At 41.1% G+C, this 18,895-nt stretch overlaps 1 protein-coding gene across 5 annotated transcripts in view; it reads right to left on the bottom strand.

Annotated features, from left to right (window-relative positions):
- Window positions 1-18,895, bottom strand: part of OTULIN (OTU deubiquitinase with linear linkage specificity) — a 52,899-nt gene that overhangs the window by 21,660 nt on the left and 12,344 nt on the right. For 2 of the 5 annotated variants that reach the window (XM_032789728.2, XM_032789731.2), the window contains 4 exons: window positions 13,965-14,300; window positions 4,981-5,057; window positions 3,920-4,014; window positions 849-992 (listed from right to left, as the gene is read on the bottom strand). In XM_032789728.2, the coding sequence (XP_032645619.1) occupies window positions 849-992; window positions 3,920-4,014; window positions 4,981-5,057; window positions 13,965-14,300 (652 nt within the window). Of the gene's footprint in view, window positions 1-848; window positions 993-3,919; window positions 4,024-4,980; window positions 5,058-13,964; window positions 14,301-15,975; window positions 16,131-18,895 lie in introns of those variants that run through there. The other 3 variants (XM_032789732.2, XM_032789730.2, XM_032789734.2) reach the window with 3 other exon arrangements.

Here is an 18,895-nt window from a genome sequence, read left to right as displayed (position 1 = left end):
TCCGTCCTAAGTGCAGGACTCTGCACTTGTTCTTGTTGAACTTCAGATTTCTTTTGGCCCAATCCTCTAATTTGTCTAGGCCCCTCTGTATCCTATCACTACCCTCCAGCGTATCTACCACTCCTCCAAGTTTAGTGTCATCTGCAAACTTGCTGAGGGTGCAGTCCATGCCATCCTCCAGATGATTAATGAAGATACAGCCCCAGGACCGACCCTTGGGGCATACCACTTGATACTGGCTGTCAACTAGACATGGGGCCATTGATCACTACCCGCTGAGCCCATTAGAAGGACGTTGACCAGTTAGGCCCATAAAACAGAGGGGCTATTTCTGCTGTATTTATTGATAAGCATGTAGAAACTTTTGTATGTATTCTGTGCAAAGCTTCTGTCCCAAGAATAAACATACCTGCTGAGAAAGAGCTGTGTGGTAACTTGCAAATGCTTGCAACTGACTGTTCATAGCCCTTAGAGAAAGCAAAGCCATATTGTTGGCCTAGAGGAAGACTGGCTTGCTGGGGATACCACACATATGGCAGGCAGCTCTGCAGCCTTAAAAAAACCACGATCAAAAGGAAGTAGGACAAGGGTCCCTACCCAGAGACATGTGATGGCAGGAGACCTGAGCCCCGCCTGATCACTCCTGGAATTGAGCACAGAAAAGGAATATAGGTGCAGTTATCTCTGAAACTGTGACATTAATACGTCCTGATTTCACCAGCACGTTGTGATGATAGCTTCAGTGTTTTGCGTTGCTCGTGCAGTACAGCAATGAGGCCATAAAATTGCCCAATAGAGAACAAAAATGTTGGTTCTTATTTATCAGAAGATAAAAGTTTGAAGCATACCAACGTTAAGTCCTCACTCCGAAGCCAGTCAGGAAGTTCAGAAGTTTGGCTTAGTGCCTGGAACAAAGTTGCTCTGAGAGCACAATAGTTATCACCTCGCACTCTCCTTATAGAGGTAAACTTCTGAGAAACTGCTTCGTATCCCTGTATAAGAATACAAAATAAATGGCAATAACGATGCATAAAATATATCAAACCTTTATTACTCCTGACATAACTGATCAAATTAAATGCCCAAATTACAGATCTATTTAAAAGTTAACAGCATTTGGCCCAATATTCCACACAGAAAGCTCAAATGCCTTTGTTTGAGAAATCTAATAGGAATAGAAGCTATAAACAAAACAACCCACCCATAGTAGCTGAAGTGAGAAACCAAACCAATCATTAGAAGCAGGAGTTTATTAGAAGGTTCAGGGAATTGCCCAAGTAATTTAAGGAGCACAAATCAGACTCTCACTGAAACCCGTGCTCCTGAATCTCTTAGGCACTTTTGAAAATTCTACATATTGTACCTTTTGGACCAAAGGACATTAAAGATGTTGGCTGGACCATGTGAAATATCAGCATCAGAACTAGGATGTTAATTAAAACACGTAGAATGATCCTGAACCAGCCGCTTACAACCTGCAGATGTTCTCAATGCAGGAGTTGAGGCTCCCTGGCAGTAAGTGTGGAGACATGTGCATTGACACAGCCTGAAGCAATTTCTGCGTAAATATAGAGGACTCCAGTTTTATAACAGCGTTAAATTAACAAAATTGTTAATTTTACATATTGAAAAAGTAGATTCTTCAACAATCACGCAAAAACTGACATTTCCCGCCTTTTTTAATCATACCCTTTGTTCAACTACCCTCGCTCCACCCAAAAACCACTTTGTTAGATGCCTCCTCCATCGAAGTATAAACTTTTATTGGGGGTTGGGGGGGCAGGGAGGATTGCAAAAGACAGAAAACACATAAGCCAAAAATATGATGCAGGATGGTTGTCTCACTGGCACAAGACACCCTCCATGGACAGTGCTGAGAATTATGGCAATGGGTGCTTTAGAACTATACACAGACTGATTGAAAAGAAAAAACCTTGAATGGCTCTAAGCAGATTTTTTATTTCCTGTTGAAATTGGCAGATACCAGAGGATTGTATGATTTGTATGAAAGTACAGCAGACAGTGTTTTGACACCCAGTTGCACAAGTATGACAAAAGACTGCCTTGCTTTAGTTCAGCTGTTATGAAGCAAAATTGCCATAAAGGTGTGTCCTGTTTACACCACATACTTGTTTTATTTAATGCCTGCTTGTATTATTGTATATTTATTTAACCCTGCTTGTATTTCTAATCCAGTATCACAGTTTGTTTTGGGATGTCCTCAAGAGAGGTAATTTTAATTGTATTAAAAACTACGCGCACACACAAGTTCTTGGGATTTTTTCTATGAGTATAGCCAGTCACTCTGTTGCAGTGCACTCCACCAATGCACTGACCAGCAGAACAAGGGAAGTTACCCTGAGGCATGATACCTTATAATCAATTCTGCCCTCACTGAGTTTTCTTGGTCAGGCCTGAACTGAAGCCCAGCAACACTACAAATTTCATTCAACAGGTCAAATTCTGCTCTCATCTTGCAATAAGTTGCAAGAATAGAATTTGGCCTAATGACACTTAAAGCCCACTGCAAAGTAACAAGTACTCAAGGCCAATAAAAAGGCTTTTAAAAGTTGTTTTAAAAATACTAAAAACTGTCTAGGACCTCAAACAAACAGAATGTTTAGATTAAAGAATTAAAAAAAAAAATCAAATTTAAAACAAGAACTCTATTCTCTACGTACTTATTCTATTGTAATCCCTATAGTCTGAGCATCTTTCAGCAGTTCATTAAGCAACATGACCATCTGTGGTTCATTCTCCCTCCAGCAAAGAAGTGTGTGCATTTGAAGTGCTCTGGTAAATTTCTCCCAACCCAGAATACATACATGTTATGTGTTCATACTGAGAAAGCAAGGCCAAAGAATTAAGACTAGGCTGAAGATCAGTTCCCCCTTTGCTTATGTAGGAGGACCCTAAATCTAGATCAGGGGTCGGCAATCTCTGGCACATGGCTCACCAGAGTAAGCACCCTGGCGGGCTGGGACAGTTTACCTACCTGTCACGTCGGCAGGTTCGGCCAATTGCGGCTCCCACTGGCCGTGGTTCACCACTCCAGGCCAATGGGGGTGGCAGGAAGCTGCTGCAAGCAAATCCCTCGGCCCATGATGCTGATCCCTGATCTAGATTCTGTTTTCCCCATACTACAGTCAATGGCGTTTACAGCTAAAGCAAAGTTTGGACTTTATTTCTCTCATCAACTCTCAAAGATGAGAGCGATCTTTGAACTTAAGTAAAAAAAAGTCTCATTTAAAGGGGAAAAAAACTATTTTATAAATCTTGTATATTCTGTTAATGATTTTGCAAATTATTTAGCAATCAAAACAGATATTCCAAGAACTAGTTAGTTAAAAAAATTCAGACAGATTTGGGATTTTTAAAATTCTCCCATTCTAGATCTACCTGAAAGTAATGCTGTACACCTAAAAAAAGATTAATATAAGCAAGAGAACGTGTGAAAAAACCCTGCCATCTTTCAAAAGAATTAAAGGCTCAGGTTGAAGTCTCAAACTTTTCTTTTTAGAAGTTATCATTTCTGGTCATCCACACAGCCTCAGTGGCTTTCAAACTGCAAAGAAAGTGTTGGCAGCTATTTGTTATAAACAGATAGAGGGTTTAAAATTGGTGTGCAGGAATTATCTCAATGACCTGGTACCACTAACATTTTTGTGACAGTATCAATTGAAGTGCCTTTGTAGATATAAAACCTTAATAAACAAAGTCTCTCAAAACTCTGTCACTGCCCTTAGCAGTTAAAGAAATGTAACGAATAAACTATTGTGAACAACACGTAGCTCATACCTGTAAGCCAACTCAGCATAAAAGAATCATGCACTTAATATGTCTTTCCAGGATATGGGTCTATTTTGGCAAAAAAAGTTACCAAAAAAACCCTTCGGGGGGTGGAGGGGGGAAGGCATACCTTTTTCATACGTTTTGCCACCGGTGTATTTCCTCTCCATTCTTTTCGGCAGTACTCTATGATGTCCATTTCAGGTGCAACACTGAGTTTATTTTCTGCCAAGACTGATCACATATAATACACATTAAATTAAGGGAAAGTATAAAACAGAGCTACACAATGAAGTGGTTATACTTTATTCATCAATACACTCAAAAATAAAACTAGTGCTAAATCAAAGAGAAGTTGGTGTAGCAGAGCTCATAGCTAATAAAAAAAAATCTTGTTAGTATCAGAAGAAAAAAACCTCAGGAAAGTTGAGAGCAAGCAAAAATTATGGTGTGATCCAGCAAGGAAGGGACCCAGCAACTCCTCCTCGCCTCCCACCTCCTGGGGAAAACGAAACAAAACAAAACAGTGTGAAAAGTAAAGAGGAGACTGCTAAACTCTCTCCATCCCTCAGCAGCCAGAGAGAATGAAAAGAGAGCTTCCCTTCCTTCCCTCAAAAAGTAAAGAGACAGGTGCAAGAACCCACTCACATTTATCAAACACGTACTAGTTAAGTATGGTAGGAGAAGTTTATTTCCCCAGGCAAGGCTGAGGAACACAACTCTTTCTGGAAATCCCACAAACTTCTATTTCAAGTAGTTAGTAGTGATGCGCTAGCAGTGAACAACACTGACCATAGATTCCAGCAGTGGGAACTTTCATATTGCCTATTAGCTAGTAGCGTTTGATAAATTTTTCAAGCTCTGTTACACATGTACAAGCACAAACACACAAAGGTCATCCATCATCAGCTCTTTCAATTGGCTGTGAGGAAATTTTGAGAGTGAAGGAGATAAAAATTACAGGTAGACTGTAAACATCTGATTGTAGCCAAAGTGATTTTATATTACATAGTTTTCACTGGATGAAAATGTGCATTGTGTTCAACTGTGAGCAATAACCGCCACCACATTTATACACAGATATAGTAGAATAGCTTATTATAACAACACTTTAGCTTTGTTGGCCTCCTCTGCAAAGATCTTGTGCTCAACTATATTTGTGTAATGACATAGACTAAAGTTCAAATGTACCTGAGGAGCCTGTCTCACAAACAGGTAATGTTTTTTCTCTCTCTATTTCTTCTGCATCACGGTACATGTCCTCCTCACTGAAATAACATTGATACACACTTCATGTAACACCATAGATCTGGTTGGCATTGACATTTACTCCATTTACCATTAGATGTAGTAATGTAAATCACTCTCAAAAATGTTTTAAGATTATCTATATTTATTATGCATTTTTAAAGGAAATCAAAATCTTAATTATGTGGTGAATGCTTCCCCCAAAACAAGAGAGTTAGGTAGATCATATTCTCAATTCCAGGACATCCATGCCAGTAACAGATTACTGCCTCCTGCCCTAACATGTGCTCTGCTGGTGATGTGAACCCCACTGAAGACCACATGGAATGGTAAAATACGTCCCCTTTATTTTGTAATTATTTTTCAGTTCTTTATTTTTACAATATTAGCCAGCTCTAGCTATGTTTAAAGGGCCTTAATTATTGTTATTTATCATGTGTGATAACACAGGTACTGTAAAAATATAATAAATTAAAAATACAATACTTACCTTGACCCTATGCACAGGCTCTAACTGGGATTGAACGGCAGTAAAAAGCATGCTAAGGTGTCACACTGAGTAGGAGCTAGTAATCCATAATTGATTGGGATGTCATGAACTTGAAAGACAAAAGCATGTCTTAAATACTGATGTACTGCATATTCCTCTAACTGATTCCGCCATTCAGCATAAAATTACATAATAATCTGACCATAACATAATCTCAGCCTTAGAAAACTTCACGAATATCTACTCATTTGCTCTTTACTAGCATGGAAAAAAATACTTTTACTTGCACTTCAAAATCTTAACACCCCCAACACTGCTTTCCATGAGACAGAAAAAAAATTTACAAGACTGCTGTGAATTAGTCTCTACTAGCAATTATTCTAGTCTATGCTTCTATGTATTATTAATTAGCATCCAGTACAGTGCCCACAATATGCCTGATTGTTCAAACAGAAACAAAAGTAGTGTCCTGCCCCAAAGAGCTTACACCCTGAACAAGACATACAGCTGAAGGGCAGAGGGAAAAGGAACAACAAATGGATTGATGTGGTCAGGTAGTAACTGGGTATGTTCTGTTGAAGTTTAAAGAACATGGTTTTTGTTATTTATAGCCTTAATAACATTGTTATTTATAGCTCTTATTTCTTTTATTCAAGTCTTATCTTACAAAAATGAACTACAATGTCTGAAATTATTTGCAGAAATACCTTCATGGCCTAACTCATTAGTCCTCTCCACACCAGTCTGAACATGCTGACCACAACTGTGCTTAAAAGCACAGTTATCAGCGTTTTAGGACAGTTTCCATGATTGTGAGGAGGGATCTTTTTATTCCGAAAACAGAAATGCCATAAACAGCCTGTTACACAATGTTATGGCATAAGTTATAAGATTTGTTTTCAGGAAAACATTGCTCTCGACTGGCCAGAAAAAAGAAAATTAGACTCAGCTGTGGCCAAGCATAGGACAGGCTAGCAAACTTTCACCTATAGAGCAGAAGACCTATAACAGTTTCAATTTAGACTTTACTAAGACCTGAAACTAAGTGACTGGAAGTCTGCATAACTAAATGCTATTCGATTTCCAAGTTTACACATCTATGCTTATGAATTTTAATCTCATATCTGTGATAGAACTGATTATCTGTACTACGTATAAAGTAGGACTCAACCAAGATTCTTCAAGGAGGCTCAAACAACCTTGGAAGACACCAAATTGTTAGCATCACATTATCTGAATATTAATTACTTTTAAATAGTCCTATTTAACTATTTATACTCAGAGCCATAAATCTCCTTCCTGAAGATTCAGGCAGTATCATAAATAGATTATAAATAGACAATTGTTTTCTGTGACAAATCTTGGTAAGACTGAGTTGTCTTAAGGGGAAAGCTGTTAATCACATAAAATAGATTCTCATTAAAGATCATATATTTTGGAGTACACTCTCCATCGGCTGTGACTTAGAAACCTGAAAATAGATTTCTGTACATACTAAGATATGATGAAACATTTCTAACAGAAACATCATGGACAGGCTCCTTTTTCCAGTATACTTGCTCAGAGGTGTTCAGGCAGCCACTAGAGTAATCGACAGTTAACAGGCACAATGACTTTGAATAGTATTTCATCAAGTATCTGTAACTAGACATATTAAAGTTTCACAACACCTTTTGATCTTGAGTGATGACAGTAAAGCTCAAACATTTTTTGCAAGTTCTCTTTGGAAACCTACTCTATTACAGGGAAGGCTGATACTGACCTATATATGTAGGCTACCCAACTCCTTCCATTATAAGAGATACTTGCAAGTTCTACACTCCACCCCACGTCCCTCCCCATCCTGAGTCTGTCACAGGGAGAAAGCTCTGATGCCAGGTAAGTACCTTTAATTTGTCCCTGAAAATTCTGTTCAGTTTGACTGACATAGAAACTTTGAGTCACCATTTTCCTTTTGGGAGGAAGGTATGTTACCATTGAACATGTTTTTTTTACCCCCCTTTTTTGTTTAAAAAAAGGTAGTAAGTTACATGTAAGAAAACTATATTAAAAGAAGGCTATTTAGGATGCAAAGTTGACCACTTGAAATTCTGACATTTCATAGAATCACAGAACTGGAAGGGACCTCAAGAGGTCATCCAGTCCACTCCCCAGCACTCATGGCAGGGCTAATTGTCTAGACGATTCTTGACATGTTTGTCTAACCTGCTTTTAAAAATCTACAATGATGGAGATTCCACAACCTTCCTAGACAATTTATTTCAGTGCTTAGCCACCCTGACCATTAGGAAGTTTTTCCTAATGTCCAACCTAAACCTCCCTGAAGCAATGGGTTTAAATTGCAGCAGTTTAAGCCCACTGCTTCTTGTCCTATCCTCCAGTTAAAATTTTTTTTCTTCCTCCTCCTTTTAACAACCTTTTACATACTTGAAAACTGTTATGTCAGTTGTCTCTTTTCCAGACTAAACAAACCACATTTTTTTCCAATCTTCCCTAGTAGGTCATGTTTTCTAGACCTTTAATCATTTTTTTTGCTCTTCTCTGGACCCTCTTCAATTTGTCCACATCCTTCCTGAAATGTGGTGCCCAGAACTGGACACAGTACTCCAGCTGAGGCCTAATCAGAGCAGAGTAGAGCGGAAGAATTACTTCTTGTATCTTGCTTACAACACTCCTAACATCCCAGAATGATGTTTGCTTTTTTCTGCAACAGCGTTACACTGTTGACTCATATTTAACTTGTGGTGCACTATGACCCCCAGATCCCTTTCTGCAGTACTCCTACCTAGGCAGTCATTTCCCATTTTGTATATGGGCAACAGATTGTTCCTTCCAAGTGGAGTACTTCACATTTTCCTTATTCAATTTCATCCTATTTACTTCAGACCATTTCTACAGTTTGTCCAGATCATTTTGAACCTTAAACCTATCCTCCAAAGCACTTGCAACCCCTCCCACCCTGGTATCATCTGAGAAATTTATAAGCGTACTCTCTCTGTCATTATCTAAATTATGAAGATATTGAACATACCAACTCAGAACTGATCCCTGCAGGACCCCACTCGTTACATCCTTCCAGTATGACTGTGATCCACTGACAACTACTCTCTGGGAATGGTTTTCTGACCAGTTTTGCACTCACCTAATAGTAGCTCCATCTAGGTTGGATTTCCCTAGTTTATTTATGAGAAAGTCATGCGAGACAGTATCAAAAGCTTTACTAAAGTCAAGATATACCACATCTACCGCTTCCTCCCCCCCGCCCCATCCACAAGGCTTGTTACCCTGTCAAAGAAAGCTATCAGGTTGGACTGACGCAATTTGTTTTTGACAAATCCATGCTGACTGTTACTTATCTCCTTATTATTTTCTAGAAGTTTACAAACTGATTGCTTAATTATCTGCTCCATTATCTTTCCAGGTACAGAAGTTAAGCTGACTGGTCTGTAATTCCCTGGGTTGTCCTTATTTCCCTTTTTATTGATGGGCACTATATTTGCCCTTTTCCAGTCTTCTGGAATCTCTCATGTCTTCCCTGACTTCTCAAAGTTAATCGTTAGTGGCTCAGATATCTCCTTAGTCAACTCCTTGAGTATTCTAGGATACATTTCATCAGGCCCTGGTGACTTAAAGACCAAGTAATTTTTAACTTTTTCTTTCCCTAGTTTAGCCTCTTCTGATCCTACCTCATTTTCACTCACATTCACTATGAGAGACGTCCAATCACCACCCACCTTCTTGGTGAAAACCAAAACAAAGCAGCACCTCTGCCATTTCTAAACTTTCAATTGCTATGCAACCTTATTCTGGTTTCCTGTGCATATACATTAGGATACTCCTTAGTTACATGATCACATGCTATTTTTTCAATTCAGTGCACAGGATGGATAGAACTCAGTTGTGCAGTGAACAAAATTGTTTGTAAGATCTCTGCCTCATCTGCTGCAGAAGCTGGGAGGTGTGTAGTGAATGAGATAGTGGACTGAAGGAAGAAAAAGCACAGTCTTATGGTTAAGACTGATGAATACCACACAGAAGTCATTTGTATCCCTGCTTCCATTAGAGTTTCTACGTGATACTGAGCAAGTCACTTAAATCCAAAGTGTTTCCAGGTAATTGTGTTCCAAAATTTCCCAGGTGCCCAACTTTAAATCATCCAGGGCCTGCTTTTCAGGAGTGCCAAGTACTCACAAACAACTGCGGATGAAGTAAATGGGAGCTGCAGATATTTAGCATCTCTGTCAGTAAGGCAGTATGGTCTGGAAAAATGAACAAGAAACCAATGGATCATCTGCCTCCTGTATATCACAGGACACCAACATGATCCTACATCCATCCACACATTAAACCCAACAACTGAAATTAGCCCAAAGTATTACATCCTCAGGAGACTAGCCTATAGTGTGCCATGCAAAGAACAGGAAGGACCGAGGTTCACCACAGATCTAAGCACCCCACAATGACAGGGAAATGATTAAGTGAGATATACCTATAGATGATCGTGGCAGGTGATCGTACCCACACGCTGCAGAAGGTGAACCCCCGCCCGCAGGCACTGCCAATCTGAAAAAGGGGGAATATTCCTTCCCAGTTCCACATACGACAATCAGATCCTGAGCATGTGAGCAAGAACTTGCCAGCCAGAGAGAATGCTCGGTGCCACCTCAGAGCACTGGTCCACCCTGCCCAGTGTCCCATTTCTCCAGCTGTGGCCATCTTTTATCCTTCAAAGGATCAATTAAAAAAAATCATAATACATTGTGGGGTGAGGGGGAGGATCCCTTCCTGGGCCCTGCAGGTGGCCAGCTGAAACCCTGAAGCATGAGATTTTAGGAACATGAGACATAAACCAGAAGTGAGCCTCAGGGCTGCTGAGCTCTGCCCCCTACCATTACGAACAACCTTGTCATACAATCACACTCACACATTTGTCCTGCTCTTGCAAGTTGTTTTTCCTCCATAACTTCTACTGTGGAGTCTAAAAATCCCAAGTACTTATCCCGGTTCTGCCACTCATTCATTGTGTGGCCTCAGACAAATCTCTGTCTCAGTTTCCATCTGCAAAATGGGGATAATGCTCTCATCTCTCTGTGGAGATCAATTTATTAATGTTTGTGAGGCACTCTGATATTACGGGAATGAGTGCCCTACAAAAGGCCAGGAGGAAATGAATAACTCTGTATTCACAGGAGCTTTGGATGATGTTCAGTAAATAGATATGGGATCACTAAGAGTTATAAGAATAAAAATATTGGACCGCTACCTCATTCTGTTATCACTATCCAATCTGTGCACTGAATGAAGCAGGGGTCCTATGGAAAAAAAATGCACTGGAATACAGGCTTTAATTAACAGCCTGTATACAAAAGAGCAAGAAAGGTGAAACAAAGTTAAATGAGCAACGTAACTTCTGACACTAAATTTCCAGTGTTCGACTTAGTCTAAAAAATGTTTTTTTCCCCAGGAACGTTTTTTGTATGTAATAGTTAATGGATTTCAGGGCAAGATAATATCCAATCCTTTTAAGATACTGCCCCACTTTCTGCTTGCAGAGCATCTGCAAAATTGGCGTGAGCAGCACTTGCTTTAAAATTTAGAGTGAAACACAGTCTCAAGTTGAGTGTACACAAAAAAAATGTTGCCCCCACTCCAATTTCTCAGTGTATCTGGGTCAAAGGAAAAGGCAGAAATTTCTTCTCAAAACAGGTGCTATTAGAAAACTTGAGAATACAATGGGCATAAAGGAAGATTACCTGAATAGAACAAGAACCCCAAATAGCCTGTAAGTAAATCTTCTACTTTAAAGTCAAACAAACATTAATAGTAGTTCTTAAATAACAACACTTAGATGAAGCAGATTTTGTTCTATTGTAAAAACAGTCAGGAAGGAAGATGGTATCCAAGAACTTTAAAAGGGGGAGAAAGATCTGCATGTTTACACACCAGGATAAAAATAACCCCAGATATTTGTAGGAATCTTAATTGATAATGTAACAGAAGTTCAAAGAGGAGAAGTGGTAAGGATGAGAATATCACAAATTAAGGCAGACCAAGAATTTTCAGAGTGGCCAAAGAAAAACGAATGATCATGTAAAGAAATTAAACACAAACAAACACCCTACAAATGTGAGGGGGGCAGGGGGAAGACGGAAACAACAACACAATAGCCCAATCCTGCAAAACAATTAATATGACTAGTCTTCATTTACTTCAACAGGACTAAAAAGCATTACCGGGACAGAGACCACAGGATTCAAAATACTGTACGAAGGTGGGGGGGGGGGGGGGGGGGGGAGAGAAGAATTCTGGTTTTATTCCATTTTCAGTACAGTTAATTACCATTTTTATTTTACATTTTTAAAATGAGATCTTAAGGGAGGATTATGTAAATCCTTTTTAATGATGGTGATGATTAGCTGTACTATTCATAATACTGATAAGTCTAGATACTCAACTGCGTAAATTATATGGAAGCACAAAAGCCTTTATTATACAGCAACAGCTAATTTAAAAAATTAAAATAAATTAAAAATAGAGGAGGCTGACTTCATGAAGTCTATGAGATCAATCTACGAGAAAACAGAAAAACTATTTATGTGCTGGAAGTTTCAAATACACAAAATTGCAATACTTGTTTAAGGGGATTAATTACTTAAATGGCAAGTTTGTGAAAACATGAAGTCGCATTTTCAAGCCAATGTTCACACTTATTCACTTTTCTCAATTAAAATTAAAAATAATGCTTTTTGATAAGCACCTTAGAAAACATCACCAGGAAATGAATAACTTTGTACTCACTGTCCACATTGGATGGTGTTTAGTAAATAAGGCATGGGTCATAGAATAATGAGACTAAAGCACTCCCTTGCTCTACCATTTTATCAATCTATATGAAGGAAAAGGAGCAGCCATATTTTATTTTGTTTTCACTTTCCACTATTTATAAACACCAATTTAAAACGTCAATAGGTTCATTTCCCTAAAGGTTCCCACAGCCCTCCCACTTTGAGGACACCAGTTTCTCTTATGGAGTCTTTGAAGGAAATTCCCAACTTTATCCTACTTCTCATGCAAGTAAAAGATCACAGATTTGCGCCTGGTGTGTGGGTGTGTGTGTACATACACATATACACATATACACACACACACACCCCTACCCCGATATAACACAATCCGATATAACACGAATTCAGATATAATGTGGTAAAGAAGTGCTGGGGGGGGGGGGGGGGGGCTGTGCACTCCAGTGGATCAAAGCAATTTCGATATAAGGTGGTAAGATATTTTGGTTCCCTAGGACAGCGTTATATTGAGGTAGAGGTGTGTGTATATAGAGAGAGATTGATTATTTCTGATCCTGCTCTCATTTCAATAAGGGCTTTGTCTACACTCAAAATGTTACAGCAGCACAGCTGTGCTGCTGCAGCTATGCCAGTTGCACTTCAGTATAGACATTACCTATATCAACGGGAGAGATTCGCCCATCGGTGTAGGTAATCCACCTCCCTGACAGGCAGTAGCAAGGTCGTTGGAAGAATCCTTCCAGTGTCAACGTAGGGACTCAGGTTGGCTTAGCTACACCACCCAGGGGTGTGGATTTTATCTTATGCCAACCTAATTTTCTAGCGTACACCAGGTCTTAGAGTTTTGCCTTTGTTCTTGAGGGAAGCAAAAGGTTCTTTCTTCACATACCAGCATTCCTCTATATTTAAGTCAAACCCTTCTTTAAAAGGTCAGGGTCAACAGATCAAAACTCTAGAAATACATTGGGTTGGAAAAGTTCTTGGAATAAAACTAGTTAATTAAACTAATCCTAAAGATCCAGCAGAGGGTGCTCACAAAATGATCAACTAGTTCCCATCCCGTCATCTGCCCACCTTCCCATTTTTCCTTAATTTCTCCTTTTAAAGATTGCAGATGATGTTTAAACCCATCTACTCTTGCGGTCCTTGCAGATAGAACTTCCACAGAGTACAAAAAAATCAGAGCACAGAGCATTCTTTCATAACAGATACTAAAATTTTTTAAAGATAATAAAATATATTCCTATTCCCAGTAGTCTGCTCTGCACCTAGAATTACATGTTTATAAGACTGGTCCTTTGGTTTACAGTACCACCTTGTGTTCCTACAATTCTCAAGGCCCTGCATCCAGCCTAAAGGTCTTCAAAACTCATCAGCACTTCTTTTAGACTGGCCAAAGGGGACTGCTACGGAGTACTAAGAGATTCATCTAACCACAGGTTACTGATACACAGCCAAATCCCTTCAACTCAGGAAGTGAAAGATTCAAGCTAAGTGTCATGCAGCAATAATGAACACTAATTACCTACATGCAACTATTAATTCCTTTGGCATTTATGCCTATTTTACTTACATTAATATTAAAAACAAATTAAAATACCTGATTTACAGCAAACTTTCAATAAAAAACTCACTTGTCTACAGAGGATTCCTTTGCTGAAGAGCTACTTGATGCTGACAGCTTTACTTCACAGTTTTTATGGGAATCGGGGCTGATCGGGGATGCCTTCAGTTGATGTGCCTGAGCAGCTTTACCATGTCCTGAATGTGCACGTTCTTTTTTGGTTTCTAACATAGGTTTCTCTTTCTGGTCATCAGCTGCACTTGCTGAAGAAGGTTCATCACTGGGAATATATTTTTCCTTTTCACGTCTAGTCAAATTTATCATTGCAGTATTTTTCTTCTGTGACTCTTCTGCATTAGCCGAAGGGCCAGTGGACTTGCTTGTCTTTCGCTGAAACATACCCTGGCTTTGAAATACATAAATATGTAAGTACATTCATGAGAATGAATGAGTATATTTTCGCCAAAAGGTACAATATTTTGACACAAAATATCTCCTGGATGTCCTCAATGTCAGAAAATTTCAATATGAAGATGTATGACATCATCTAGCCAGCACAAGATTCTTAGCTACAATGTCTATTCTTTAACATGGTGGTTCTCAAACTTTTTCATTCTACAAACTATTGCTTAAGCTAAAATTGCTCTCTTAGACGCCTGCTCTTTCATATACCAAGTATACCCTAAAACGCCATTGGGATTAACCAAAAGTCATGCACAAGTCTAAGAATCATTATTCTATTACTTTATCCATTTCAGTTTTAAGTTACTCTGGAGAAGGGACTTCTAGTCCTTTATAGATATCACAGAAAAAGTTATACGCATCAGAAATAAAAATACAAACCCAGAAATCATTTCTAATATTGTGAAGTGTATTTACAATAATAGACCTGAACAGCACCTCTTTTCTGCTACACTTCTCCCAGCTTTATACATTGTACCTTGGCACCTCTATTGTTCCCTTTAGCGTTTGCCTTTAATCACTCCTACCATTTGGCAATCTCTCAGTTAATGAATCCTGAGTCCAACTCCTGCAGGACATTTCTGAAAATCTACATATTCTGCTAAACCTGATAAACAAACACCATTTTGTTCTATGTATTTTACCTTTCCATTCCTTTAGATTGTGAACTTTCTGAGGGAATGGATAGTTATTGAAATGTCATTTACATTTTTAGCTCTAAATAAAAGGACACTGAAATCTGATCAGCATTAGAACAATGAATTAAAAGTTTCAGATAACAGATTTTCCTTGGACCCCACTGTCAATTTTTCGGTCTCCCAACCTTTAAAAGAAAAGTCTCGCAAATGTCATTTGAAGACCCCAATTAGGGCAAACTGAATATAGGGCAACAGTGAAATTGACTATATACAAACTAAACCAGACGGAAAAATGTCTGTATCCACTTTACTATTTCAGTTATGGTAATCTTCAGCATCACTTGCATCTTGTATTAGTAGCAGATAAAATATGTACAAACAAGTTTTAAGTTTGTCTCCATTTAAAAAAAGGGAGAGGTTTTTACTTCTTTAATAACCCTAAAACAGCCTTCTCTTGTTTTCATTTTTACCCTTGAGACACTTATCCATGAATAGGATGCTCTGGTGCTATTAGTTGACTCTCAATAAGGGAACAAAACAGTAGACTTTGTCTGAGTCACATGACAGCTCTGTGCTTCAATTATTAAATTGAGATTAAGTAACTAAAATGGATGTGGTGAGGATTAATTGATGTTTGTAACCTACTTGTAAACGTTAAATGACAAGATTTATAATTACACTAAAATACCTGAATGCAATATTCTATCTGATTTATACGCTAAATCTACCTCTAGCAGAAAAGAATCTTTATGCGTTTACAAAACTTTCCAACAAGGTTAATGCAAAATCACGCAAGTCTATGTATCTGGTGCCCGTCCCAACCTAGTATGTATTTATATACTATTCAGTCCTGACACAGAAAAGGAGCACCCAGTGAAACAGCCTCCGCGAATACTCTTCCAGGGTGACTTTAAAGAGCCGCACAAACCCCAAGCAGCGTTTGAAGAAAACCCCGTTTCTCTCTCTCGCCTGCGGACTCACCGCGCCGGTTGTTACCCGGCCTGGATCCCTCCTGCCGCTGCTGCCTGGGAAGCAGGAGTCGCGCCCGGTTCACAGGCCGCTTCCCCGCGAGACTTTCCCTCTCCTCGGGCCGCCGCGCGCGCGCGCGCTCCCCCGGAGAGACGCAGCCCGGGGCTTGTGCGTGTGCAAAGTTGCTCTAAACGTCATCGAGCTCGGTGTTCGGGGGCCGGGACTGGCGCCGGCCGCGAGCCCGCTTCCGCCGGAAGTGCTGGCTGCTTGTTATGCCCCATGCAGGTTCCGGGGCGGCTGAGGCGGCGGTATGTGCTACTCAGCTTCCCGGGTTCGCCAGTCCCCTCCCGGGAGTCCAAGGGAACCCGGGAAGCTGAGTAGCACATGCCGCCTCCAGCCTCCTCAGCCGCCCCGGAACCTGCACGGGGCATATAACAAGCTCAGTATTTGCATTCTCCAGGTGTTTGTGTGGGGCTCTGAGGGCTGCACTCACCCAAAACTGCTGGTGCAGCTGTTCCTCGGTCAGCCTGTGACTGCGAGGAGCAGGAGTGAGAGGAGGCACTGAGGGGTGCACTCCCTGCCCAAGTAAGTGGGGGGAGGGGGTGAAACCCACAGTCCCCCCCCCCCCGGAGTGGGATGCTACAGCCCGGAAAAGATGCAGGAAAGCCCCCTGAGTTTGCAGGGTGGATGCTGCATTGTAAGTCCCACTCCTCTACCCCAAGCTCCTTGCAGGTTGGGTGGGTGGGTGCGTGGGGGGCAGATTCTGTATGCAAGTCCCACCCTTTTTTTATTTCTAGGACTAGTTTTGCTGCATACAACATTGTTACACATTACACCTAATAAAATAATACGTGTGTATTTACATTATTAATAAAAATATGAAATTTGTATAAATATCCCCAGTTCGCTCCCTCTGAAATGGGTTGGGCTTGTTTTGAAAGGCAGAGCCGTTTTTATTTTTTTGAGACTTGGCAAGAAACACTCCCTTGCTCATTTCCATAGGTGACTGATTTGAGCTTGCATGTCAGAGAGCTCTGCAACATGTAAAGAGTTACTGAAACAGGAACATTAGTGTCGGTTGTTAAGCCTGGAAGGATTTTTATCAGTAAACATGAGTCAATGCTGATTTCGCTGTACATGCACTGACCAATAGAAAAACATGTCCAGCAATAGTAATCAAAATGTACAGCTAGGCAATGTAAGAAAAACACTGCTTGAGAACTGATCAGAAATGATCACTAAATAATTATTGCCTCACATGCACACACAATTTCCTGCAAGTGTGAAAACATCAAGTGACAGTGCTCAAGAAAGACCATCACTATTATCTACCTGACTCACAGCTATTGAAAGTCCCACTCCTCTACCATTGTGGCCTGGAGAGCAGCAGTGGCAGCTGACCCAGCCCCAAGGCAGATGAACAGCCCTGGTGCCAGTTGGGTCTAGAGGGGCTTTGCCTCCACTGGGGCCATGGAACCGGCTCAGCTACATTCACCATCACACCTGATCAGACCAGCCCAGTTCTGCTGAGACCCACCCCCACGTGGCGGCCAGGGACAGACCAGGGGAGCTCCCTCAACACAGGGCCTACTCCCACCCGTTTCCTCAGCCCCCTGCCTCACATCAGCAGATGGGGGAGAAGGGGGTCTCGATGTCAGGCCCACGATCCTCTGCTACAACAGTGCCCTGTTACCAGTCACCATGACAACCCTCCGACACACTCGGACCTCTGCAGCCAGGGGTGCTCCCAGCTTAGACCAGCCACTCCATGCGGCAACCATGATGTGAGGCAGACAAAGAAAGGAGCCATCTACCAGCAGCCGAGGGGTTAAACTGCAGCACTCCCTCGCCCAGTGCAAAAGCATTGCACATACGGCCCTCTCCCCTTTTGTTCTTACCCAGTGTCCAAAGTTTTTGGCAACAACTCCAAGTGCCCATGTGACATCATAATCCGCTTCACTGATATGGCGCATGCTCAGTAACATGCACTGAAGTTGCCCAGTGCCCTCACGTGGGCAGGGTTAGGCCATGCTCCCTGCTGTGCGGCCAGGGCCAGGGTGGACTGACTGCACAGCTGGGTCAAGCAGTTGGGTCAGGGGGCAGCATTTGAATTGGTTTGGCAGGGGACACAGTGTTGACCTAACCTAATTTGAATTTTGTGAAACTATTGTGTCTTATCTCCACTATGTTTTTACAGTGGGAAAGCTAATGCATGTTCGTTCATAGACTCATAGAATCACAGAATATCAGAGTTCGAAGGGACCTCAGGAGGTCATCTAATCCAACCTGTTGCTCAAAGCAGGACCAATTCCCAACTAACATTAGCCCACAGTAAAAACATTTTCTTATCAGTGAGGAGACACACTATAATTTTAACTCAGAAATGTTAAATGCACCGTTATTGTTTGTGGCTTGACAACTCTGATGCTGATTTTGGGGAGGACATAATCAAAAGTATTTGCATCTGAATATCTGCAGTGTGTGTGGGTACATGTGCGTGTGCGTGGGTACATGTGCGTGTGCGTTTCCCCCACTCAGTTTCCCTTATTCCCTTCCCTTTAATTACTAAAGGCTGGTCTACACAGACATGCTAAAGCTGTGAAGTTAATGCCCAAGCAGGCCCAAGGCTCAGCCCACCCGCCACAGCTGCCCTGAGCTCTGGGCCACCACCTGGCCCAAACAGCAGTACTCCGGGCTGCTGGCTGGATCCACAGCCTGCTGGCCAGCCTGAGCTGACCTGAGCACTGGCCCACCAGATGACCCCAACCTCCTTGAGTCCTGGACCAGCCCAAGCTGCCTTGAGCTCTCACATGCTTCAGGGGAGGGAGGCGGAGGGAGATCGGGAAGGGGAGCAGCATGGGCAGGGTCCTGGGGGAAAACAGGAAGTGGGAACAGAGCCTCGGGGCAGTCCTTATTCTAGGCATCCAGATGC

This window comes from Chelonoidis abingdonii, chromosome 2, assembly GCF_003597395.2.
Source record: "Chelonoidis abingdonii isolate Lonesome George chromosome 2, CheloAbing_2.0, whole genome shotgun sequence".
NCBI classification, from domain to species: domain Eukaryota; kingdom Metazoa; phylum Chordata; order Testudines; family Testudinidae; genus Chelonoidis; species Chelonoidis abingdonii.
This window is presented reverse-complemented; position numbering and strand designations above follow the sequence as displayed.